This window comes from Tachysurus vachellii, chromosome 17 (assembly GCF_030014155.1).
Source record: "Tachysurus vachellii isolate PV-2020 chromosome 17, HZAU_Pvac_v1, whole genome shotgun sequence".
Lineage (NCBI taxonomy): Eukaryota > Metazoa > Chordata > Actinopteri > Siluriformes > Bagridae > Tachysurus > Tachysurus vachellii.
Window position 1 is genome coordinate 16804761 of NC_083476.1, and position 11481 is coordinate 16816241.

General features: G+C 39.1%; 1 protein-coding gene across 3 annotated transcripts in view; it reads right to left on the reverse strand.

Moving 5' to 3' along the window:
- Nucleotides 1-867: 867 nt before the first annotated feature.
- Nucleotides 868-11481, reverse strand: part of ppp3ca (protein phosphatase 3, catalytic subunit, alpha isozyme) — a 42692-nt gene continuing 32078 nt past the window's right edge. For 2 of the 3 annotated variants that reach the window (XM_060891474.1, XM_060891476.1), the window contains 8 exons: nucleotides 6922-6999; nucleotides 6680-6774; nucleotides 5226-5351; nucleotides 4976-5053; nucleotides 4670-4754; nucleotides 4446-4543; nucleotides 3970-4020; nucleotides 868-1868 (listed from right to left, as the gene is read on the reverse strand). In XM_060891474.1, coding sequence (XP_060747457.1) covers nucleotides 1690-1868; nucleotides 3970-4020; nucleotides 4446-4543; nucleotides 4670-4754; nucleotides 4976-5053; nucleotides 5226-5351; nucleotides 6680-6774; nucleotides 6922-6999 — 790 coding nt within the window. In that variant the 3' untranslated portion in view covers nucleotides 868-1689. The remainder of the gene's footprint in view (nucleotides 1869-3969; nucleotides 4021-4445; nucleotides 4544-4669; nucleotides 4755-4975; nucleotides 5054-5225; nucleotides 5352-6679; nucleotides 6775-6921; nucleotides 7000-11481) is intronic. The other variant, XM_060891475.1, reaches the window with a different exon arrangement.

Sequence of the window (11481 nt, forward strand, 5' to 3'; positions counted from 1 at the left end):
CACAAGTTAAAATCCATTAAACTCCTTCTTTGAAATAAACCACATCTGGACCAAACAAAGATCAGAAAACAGTGGAGAAATGAACCGTAAGCTTAATTGTAATAATAAGAAGTATAAGGATATCATCAAGAATTAGAATGAGAATATAGTTGTCCTTCAAAGTGAGACACAGGATTTTCAGCGTGTCCAATTTGTTTACATGTGAATAAACCATGCGATCATGCTTTGGCAGCCTGAATGTTGCTTTTCACTGAGTAATATGTTCATTCACACTATTGAACACATTCTTTACACCAACTGAACGAAAAAAAGAAAAAAAAAACCCACAAAGGCTTAACACCTCAAAAAGAGCATTTGTGCCTGTACAGCAAAAACAATACAAAAATAAAATCAACCAACAAAATAACATTAAAAAATAAAAAAGTAAATAAATTAAAGACAGAAGAAAAGATTACAAAAAATCATATATATATACTGTATATAGATATAAAAAAACAAAGTTGAACTTTACAAATATAATCTGAAGAGGGAAATAATTCAAATCTACTATATTGAAACACATCACAATTATAATTTCACATATCAATAAGGAACTTAATTGCATGCATTGATGCGTTCCATACCACAGATGCTGTTAAAAATTGTCCTCGATATTGTCCATCATTTATTATTAATAATATATTTATATATGTATATATTTATACTTATATATAGGATCATTCAACTTGCGAAACATACTATGTGCATTCTCTCTCTCGAGTTACAGGCAGGTGAGAAACAATCAGGTAGGTGGTGCCAAAGGTCAAACTCTAACTGCATAACCCCCCACCCCCCCCTTCTTTCGCCTTCCCCCATCATCTAGTGTTCACTCCACACAATAGACGGTGGGGTTTATGAGTCCACAGCCAACATACGCAAGCTCCCTATCCCTTACATCCCAGCAGCGTTATCGCATCTTACCAAACAAAACAAAACATAAATTAATTAATAAATAAAAATACTCAGGTAAGATTGCATTGCAAGTAATAAAATGTACATATTTTTCTCTTTAAATGTCCTTTCTTAGAAACGTTTCATTTTTGCGTCATTTCAAATTTCGTTATTCATTAATACTAGTAGCAAAATATGTCAAACAGTGCGATCATTTCATTACGACATGGGCTCATGAAGAAAACTCATCAATCAAAATATTCAAATGTGTGCGTGGCATTGGTACTGGCTGGTCACCCCCCACCGATGAGCTGCGATGGATCAGGCTTAAAGAGAGAGTTCTAAATCCCAAGTCCCCGCCCACTTGGTGAATGGGTGGAGTCAGAAAGGAATTGATAAAGACACTTTCAGCCCTTGACTTGACATTACTCCCCCCCTCCCAAGCAAAGCCCACCCCATACCCTGTTCATCACACCCAAAAAGCGGCAGAACTCGCCCGAAACAGCGAGAAATCCGCATATGGTAAACTGGCAGCGAAAAAAGAACAACCGCCTTCAACCCACATCCATGACAGATTTTAAATTGGATTGTTTGCTTCCCTAATTTGACATAGCAGTAGTGGATGCATACATATAGTTATGTCGATTGGGTTTGGTTGGTATCAGGAGGCTTTAAATTTTCAGCTTTTGACGATATCCTGCCACACAGCAGAACAGCGGCACGGGTTTGGCCATGCGGTCACTGCAGGTGGCCGCTGCATCACTGGATGTTGCTGTTGTCGTCAGTACCGTTTGCCTCGGACATGTTCATTTTGCCCATGGAGTGACCGACATGGTTAACGCCATCTTTACGGGGAGGCATGCGCTCGTTGATGCGATCTAGACCTTTAGCCTCTTCGAAGCTGCTGATCTTGTGCTGTGGAGAAAAGCCGCGGATGGCTGTGGAGAGGCACAGATCACAATGAACCCCAGCACACCAGATGTTCAATGGAACCATCCTATTAAAGCTGCACTCTGTCAAAAGTGTAATATGTAAGGAATATATCACAACAGGACATGCTGTTATAGGAAAACAAGCAATGTTGTTGATTATAACAGCAGGTCCAAAAGTGTTTTATTCCTTTTATACCACAGCAATTTAGCAACCAATCTTTTTTTTTATGTAGTTACTGTACCTCTGACTGTTACAAAGTGTTGACACTGGAGATTCCTTTCCTTCCACAAATGCTAAACAAACATCAACATCATATCACAGAAAGCTTCACCGTTCCAATGATTACATGCATTTTTTAATCATTAATGTAAAGCATCTGCCAAAGAAGTCCCTAGGCAAGTTGTTACTAAAGAACTTATTAAATATTAGAGCAGGCACGTTAATATAAGCCTTATAACAGGAAGTACTGTGAGAACTAACACATTCTGTATAATCAATGTTGAGAAATCATCAGGGCTGTGGTAAAAAATAATAAATAAATAAATAAATAAATAAATAAATAAATACAACAAAGTGCACCATTTTGTCAGTGGAGAACTGAGATGTTTTACACCTCATGTAATCCAACAAACAGTCAGTAGGTTTCTTATATAGAAATATATATATATATATATATATATATATATATATATATATATATATATATATATATATATATATATATATATATATATCCAAGTTTCAAAATAAAAGCCCTGCAGTTTTTCTTTTCCTATAAACTCTATAATAATGTTTTGTGATATGTAGTATGCTAATAGTTCTTACTTCTTTCTGTTACATACCACTGACTTTTGGATCATAATATAAAAATAGGATATTAACACTTTATGATGATAGCCAGTCTTGTCTCATTCCACTACTTATCTTAAAAACATACATTTTGTGTAGAAGCTTAAACATACAGTTTCAGAAATTCAAGAAAAAAGAATGCAGCTTTCAGGACTCACTGGTGAACAATCTTAACTCAGGATACTAAACCCATTTCCCCTTTATCGCCTGTATGCAATTACCCGGCCTTTTTCCTTTTCATGCTTGTCCCAAAAACAGGACTGGAGAGGAAATAGCGATCAGTTCCCTTTCCATGTGTGAGCCACTGAGGTGTGCCTGCTTTATAGCACGAGAGGTTGTGGAAGAGGCTAACACACTCTGGTTGGCTGGCAGTTCCTGAGAGTTCCAGTAACCACATGCTACACTCACAGTTGTCTCATGAGTTGACGAGAAAAATGCAGCACTTAACATACCGACTCAAGTAATCATGCTTCTGGGTTAGACACCATCTCAAATCATCATGCATTCTTCAGAGTGAATGTTCCTGTTCTCTCTAGTGTTATCACTGAGAAAGGGCATTGAAAATATCTGGTAAAGTCGTAAAAATTAAGGGCTTTCCAAATTCAATTCCTTGGATCAAAATATAAAAAGAGGTCTGGAAAATACTTGACTTATGCTAATACTAATGCCTTAGCCACTGCAGCTGCAGCAGAAGCACAAGGTACTTATGCAACAAGATTTTACTTCAGACGCATTAAACATATAATAATGAAAGGTCAGTCACTTTACCAAGCTTAAAGGAGCAGTTTGTAATTTTCAGAGTCCTCTTCTGCCTGTGAATAATCATTTAATAAGCCTTCTCCTTTCCCTGAACAGACCACACACCCTCTGTTTTAACCTTGTATTTTAAGCAAAAGAGTTAGAGCTAAACATCTCTGTTCTGGATGGGGGTATGGTCATTTTCTAAACCTGAAAAAAATGTAAACACAATTCTGAAATGAAGAAAACTTAGACCAGGTGCATGGCAATATCATAAACGGCAGCTTTAAATATATCTTTGAAAGTAGATTATAATTATAGGTCTGGAAACACTTTTAAAAATCACAAACTGCAACTTTAAAGAAGTTCCCAGATATCAGCCTTGCCCTTTCTTAGACATTAATGCAGTGTTCCTTTCAGTGATTCTTTGACATTGCTTTGGTCCTTGTCTGAACCTGAACATGAGATCATGGCTGTGCAATAGCTGACGTTAAGCCCAGATACATGTCCTGGATTTACCTTCTCCGTCTTTTTCTTCTGTCTCGATGGCTTCGATGGCTTCAATGGTTGCTGAGGGGAGAGGAGGGGACCCGGTTACATTCAAACAAGCCATGCATACTGCAGTAAGGCACAGGCAGCAGTAGTGCACCAGTAGCAACGACCCTGCGAAATGCATGCACGCCAACCAGACTATGGAGCACAGAGCCAGTCAACCCCTCAGGCACACACACACGTTTTGGACGCCTTGGCGTCCTTCTTTACCTGGCACAGGCTCACAGACGCTCACCTCACCCCAGTTTACCCACTGTGGGGAAACCGACCCACTGCGGTCCAGGCTTTGGGGCCGCTCATGGTGTTTGTAGTATAGACAGAAGAGCACCCCAAAGCCTGGAGTTTGTCAGAGGATACAGAGAGACAGATGGAGAGACAGGTGGAAGACACAGGGACAGGTTTAGAAAAGTGCCCAGAGACCCCGTGTAGGCTTGTATGCTCACCGCTCTGAAGAGTTTGTTTGCCCCCAGACAGCACACCGCTAGGCAGCATGCCAGTCGGAGTCAGACCCTTCAGCGTCAACACATTCTCGCTCTCCTCTCTGTATATAGTCATACACATACAACACAAATGTAAACAAGTCTATACATTCATGTACGTTATTCTGATCTAATTTTTATTTCTAAACAACTGATGCAGATTAGCATACTGAAAGTACTTCATGTACCTGAGCACAGAGAACATCTTGGCCATTTTGCCGATGGCACGGATCTTGTTCTTAATCACCTCTTTCCGTGCAGCTGCTGCGTTGGCTGTGGGCGGACATAAGATTTCAGGCTATATTGCCATCGGGAAAGTCATTTAAATGCAAGACTTGCTGGGAGCAAGAACACTAAGCGATCTTCTTAAGAACACTGTGAGCTTCTGGTTTGCAAGGAGGATTCTCAATACAACACTTTAGAAGACAAAGCCTGCAATGGGAATGAGAGAAAATAGATAGGACATTGTGCAGAATTTAAAGGCAATGTCTTACCATCAAAGATCTCGTCTCCATCGTTCATTAGCTCATCATCAGAGCAGATGCTCAGCACATTCACCAGCATCTCTGTAACTGTAAAAGGGTTTATGGATAATCATTCGGAGGGTCACAGAAATATATTATATTTTCAGTATAAAATATATATAAAATAAATTTTTTCAGTGTTTTAGATTTAAATGTCAGTGACATACTGTATACAGTACTGTATACATACTGTATACATGTCTGAGAGAAAAGAGTTTACCTTTCTCTCCCACGAAGGGCAGAGACCAGGTGAAGACGTCCATGAAGTTGGGCAGCCAGTAGGGGTGGGGGGAGCAGTTGAACTGTCGAATGTTCATCACATTGTTCTCATACTTCAGGACGGCCGCTGATGGGGTAACACAAATACGCACAAATCCCTACATTTACATTGACAAAAGTCCAAAACATAATACATAATTAACAGTGATTTGTTCATGACTGACAGTTAGCAAATGACCAGGCATCTGCCCACCTGCTAAATGCTAGCAAAATGTGATAGTGAGGGGGCTGTCGGTTGGCACAACAGAATAGTGTGTGTCAAGTACAAATCCTGTCGATGCCACATTAGCAAAATTGCCTGTGCTGTCTCATATTCTGTCCTTTGTCATTTACAGACACTAGCCAACCGTGGGCATCTGTGAGCATTTATGTAGATTCCTCAGATTTCCTCTGAAATCTGTGTTACAATGAACTGTGATGTCATCCAGCTTCACATCTCAGAATCAGCATGTGTTAGCCTTCCCACTTCTCCTGACATTTAGTCAGATATGTTAACGGTTACTCCTATATAGACTATTCATTCTCACTACATGGAACTTCAAATGAATTAAAATGTGCTGACATACAGTATAGCTGAGAAGAACAGACCAGAGAAGAAGACAAAAGAAGTAAACCAAATAACCAATAAAAGAAGTCTCATTTCATCTCATTAAGCAAAAAGGTGGCACAGTCGAATAGCCCTGCCACCACTTTGCTCCAGGGTTCCCAATTCATTCCTTAGCTCAGGTTACTCCTTGAGTGGAATTTCTTATATTCACCCACATGTCCACTGAACATCAACTCTCTTTATGATTTTATTCAGTATGCTGCTACCAGATGATTGGATTAGTTGATTGGATATTAAGCAGTTGTGCAGGTGTTCCTGTGGACTGTGGGTGTACATATTGTAACTGTAGAGAAAATACAGATATTAAAGGTCTCATAAAACATATAATATGATTTGACAAGCACATACTTGAACGTCTGCAAAGTAAAAAAACATTTCCTGTGTTATTTGAATGGTCTAAATTAGCATGTTGTTTCAGTATTGTTTATATCTCTGTCCCTTCATGTGTGTGTGTGTGTATGTGTGCGTGTGTTGTATTCTACGAAACGTCCACTAGATGGCCCATTCTTAAGCCTGAGCTGCTGACCCTGTTCCATCAGGAGAAATAAAGCCACATGGATGGAGTCAGTGAAGCTGACAGCCTCTCCCACCCACACATCTCTTCCATCCTACTCTGTTTATTATAGATAACACTCCATTGCCACACATACAACATGTCGAGTCCAGTCTGATTTGGCGATATTTGCCACACTTCTTGCTCTGACTTGTTTTTAGTACATCATGCAATGAATAATATAAGATCTATTAGGGAAGGGGTACACTGAGACATGAGTGTTGGTTCCACACACCTTTGTTGTTGTAAACATCAAGGTAGTTTGGTGCAGAAAAGATGGTGATTAGTGATGGGAAGCCAGTGGTTTGACTCTTCCTGTACATCCGGTATCTGTGACAAAACACCCACACCAACACATATACAGATAGAAAGACAAGAAATGGGAGAGAGGACTTGTTATCAAATGACTATGCTATAGATTAAATAAGTGTTTGTGTGTGTGTGTGCGTGAGAAACAGAGTGTGTCTGCATACATACCCTGCATCTTGTGCTTCATGTGCTCGGATGACTGATAGCAAGTTATTATTCTGTAGGAACTCGCACACAGCTGGATAACTGGAAGGCAGAAAGAACACGTGTGTAGTTTAGGCTGCAGTCAGCAGGGGCACTGTAACATGTAGACAGGTTTCCAGCAGGGGGACTGAAAACACTGGACAAAACCCAGAGGTAGAAATGTCAGCACTGTCAGCATGATCTGTGAATTCTGGCTCTGACAGTTCCTCAACCTCTGCTACGTTACTCAAGCTTTCACTGCACTCAACCAGAAATGTGATCCAGACTCAATTTGCACAGATATTGATTTTTAATTTTTAATTTTTTTTTTTTTACTTGCCCACAATATTTTAGAGTTGTTTTTCTATTCATCTTTTTGTCCATATTCTGTACCACTTTTTCTACAATGGTCACAGGGAACATGGAACCTGCACAAGAGACTCAGGGCACAAGGTGAAGGACACCCTGGATGCCAACTCATCAAACACACAAACACACTTACAGCTTGCAACATATGTCTTTGGACTGGGGAGGAAACCGTAGTACCCAGAGGAAACTCTCAAAGCAAAGTCTGCATATGCAGGGCAGAGGTGAGGTCCCTGAAGCCCTGAGATAAAAGGTTTTTGTATTAAAAAAATAAAAAATAGATTGAACATGAATCCAATATAGAAATGTTTTCAGTTTTGAATTATAGGTCTTTACATGAATTTGGCCATTAATGTTTCTATATATGGTCTTGACTGTGTCGAGGAGTTAAAAAATAATGATGATGTTGTCTTGGGTCTGTTAATACATCTATTTATGAAGTGAATTTTTAAATTTGATCTGTCATATACAGTATGAAACTGAAGTAAAAGATCTGATGGTTTTAGGTCTCAATATTGACTTGATATTAATCCCTTTAATATTCGGTCTTGATCGTTGGATTTGATGTTGTGGTGTTTTCTAAAATATAATTTATTTTGTATGCTAACAGATAACACACCACGAGGATGTGGTAGCTTAGTGGTTAAGGTGTTGGATCACCAATCAGAAGGTTGTGAGTTCAAATCCCACATCCACCAATGCCTCCTTTCCACCAGAAAAAACGAGTGCTGTTTCGAAGTTGGTTCCACTGGCGAGCCTTCTTTAATAATAATAGTAATCTTAACAAAACCTACTGATGACGATGTCAGTCTCTGGTCATGATGCACACAGGGTACAAGCATGAGAGGACAAAGCCTTATGAACATCTCAAGATTAGAAATTTCCACCACACTTTTCTTTAACTTTTGTGGAAGATTCAAATTCTTCCAGCAAACAAACTGACTCTATGCTGCACACGGTTTTGGTAGTAAAAAGACTTGCTATTCTGTTCATTTTATTTTGTGCTTAGGATATGTAGGGAGTGTTTTAGTGATTAATGGTCTGACATCACTGTTGCTAAGCAACTGGTGGGGGGGGCAGACACCTAACAAATGACTGAATTATTTTGCTAGCTAGAGCCACACATATCCATTAAGTCTTTAATTTACTGAATGTAGAAACAAAATTCCCAATCAAATTGTGATGTGTTGGTAAAATTCTACAACGTGCACTAAAGTTGTACTCTAATTAGCATTTCTTAACTGAAAGGAAACCAACATTATTTAAATATACATATTGAAATATATAAAATGTAAAAATGAGAGCTGTGAGATTATTTTTTCTTCAGAAATCATGAATACCACAAGAGGAATCTTCTTTAAAAACAGTGAACAAATCCAGTAGCATATGACACAAGCACAGAGGCAACACACAAATAATTACACATATGCTGACAGTTATATTACAGCTTAATGCTTTAAATAGTCTTCAGACACACACACACACACACAAGCATACAGATACACACACACATACAGTCCACCCTGTAAAATGCTCACATACTGCTGTTGTAATTATTATGAAGTGCGCTAGGTGTTATGGGGAATGTTTTTGGGTTAAATGGCAAGTTTTTACAGCTCCACATAATAAACCGCAGGGCTTGCAGTGAAGAGTGAACATAATTCTGCCTTGTCAAGAGCTAATGGAGCGCGCAGTATGATCTAATGGTGAGCAGCTCATCCTGTGGCTCGCGTAAAGCCTATAGCTCGCTTTCCTTCATCATGTGCGAGCGAGAGACAGGGTGGCATGGAGAGAAGCAGGTTCACCAGGAAGTGAGTGTCCTTTCTCTCACTCTGCTCTGAGCTACAGCATCTGCTAACGAGTGGCAACCCCATCCTAATACTACTGATATCTTCTACAAATCAGTGCTTCCTCTGTCTCTTTATCACTTTCTGTCATACTCTCTCGCTCCAATTCGGGCAGGAGGAGTGGGTCGTCATGGCAACACCACACTGCAAAGCCCCTGGGGATTGTGGGATAGATCGCAGAGATGTGTTGACGCTGCTTCTGGCCGCAGTGTAGGCCTCGCTCTCTTTCCCTCCCTCCCTCTGCTTTTTCTTTTCTTCTTTAGCAATCTTTTTCTCTCTCTCGTGCTTTCTCTCTCACACACACACATGCAAACACACATACGCTATATGCTACTGCTGACTAAAGCATTATTCAGGAGATTTGGTGTCGAGGAGCACAGTCATCTTCCTTCAGTTTCAGCTCAAAGACATCTTTCCACATATCTGCGGTTCAGAAAACCTCCACAGGAATCCTGAGCACTGCACAGATCGATTAAATGATCAAATTTAACTACCATAGAGCTGAGGAAAGGGGTCACTATGTGTGAGTCCTGTGACATACTACAGTACAAGCGTCTACATAGCACATAATGTGTTGTAAAGCAGTTCATTGTGGGCTTCTCTCGGACCAACAGGAGCCACGTGCACACCACTGTTCACATCAATAGCAGGTGGCTATAGTAGAAAAGGTGGCCAGATTTACATTACTGAGTGTCCAAATCTGTGAAGACCTCACAAGTGCCACCAACATCTCCACCATGATGAAAAGAGTACATCAGGATTTTTACTTCCGAAAGACAATGAGGAAATCTCACCTATCTACTTAGATACCAGATTATCTTCTATCTATAATCTTAAGGAGCATATTGATGAAATGCATCTCAGTTTGGTAAAGCAGCTGCTTGGTCCATGACCAGAAGGCCTTTTAGCAGATGGTAAAAACCACCCAATACTTCACTGGTGTCTAGCTACCCTCCATCTCAGACACCTACCACATACATTGTCTAGAAGGTGAAGACATCATCAAGGATATTTCTCTCCCCATTAATAGTCTGCTCTCCCTTCTCCCATCTGGGAAGCTCTACAGAATTCTCCGATGCCATAACAGCAGTCTGAAGAAGATCTTCTTGCCCTCGACAATCAACTTCTCACAACGCAGATAATCCCCAATCCTACAACCCTCACACTACAGTTTGCACACGGATCAACTTATACCACTTCACAGTTTGCACAAGCACATCCTTACTTCTACACATGGACTAACCTTAAACATTTTGTTCTTCATTACTGTAATCCATGTCTCCAGACTCATTTACACACATCCTGGTATTTGCACTGAATTTACCCCATGCTTTATATTCCATTTACACCGTTGAAAACATGCCATTTACACACACCACTTATATACTTACTCTTTGCACTTTACACCCGATTTGCCATTTTACACGTCTGGATGGATGCTATCGGCATTTTGTTGGCTTTGTAATAGTATTCAACGCAGTGACATTAAATCTGAGTCTAATCTAATCTAAAGATTTAAAATTCTTATCGCAGTACAGTACAATTTGGCAGATTATTGTAAAGAAATCGCTCATATTATTTAGACGCACTTGATAGGGATAAGGTTTGAATAACAGTGTAATATTTCTCAAATATAAGGGTTAAATATAAGGCGTTCCTAAAGCCCAGTTATACTACTCTCTCATTATGTAGCTCCACAGTAATCTACACATTGTTACACTCTTTGTTATATGAGTGTTATAAATCTGGGCTAGCTACAAAAGTCCAGTGAATTTCCGCAAAAAAAACAAAAAAACAACAACAATTCACTGAACATTTCTATACACCTATACATATTATCATCCTTTCAATACCCATCCTCGGAAACCTGCCACAGTGGGAAATAACCAAATCCACAACAATAACATAATACATACAATCATAGCATTAATCAGCCTTTAATTCTATACAGCCACAGAGAGAGCAAACATTAACAAAGCCACCGTGTTTATAGTGTGTAACCTTTTAAGCAAATAAAATTATGAGGAGGAAATATAATAATTTAATTGCCAACTCTGTAATTGCTGATACTTAGCTGGATTTGTGCATTTTTGCAAGATAATGCATTCTGGGATCAACATCACACAGGATTTTTTCAATTTTTTTGTATTTAATTTAAAAGATATTATTATACCTTTACAAACTGAAGATTATTCAGATTATGAGAAAAAAAAAATCACAGATACTATATTTTCCATATAAACTTTCATATAATTTGGGAAAATATACATAATATAATAAATGAAAATATAAAGCCAGTTGATTCTATTGCAGGAGGTGCATGAGTTATTTA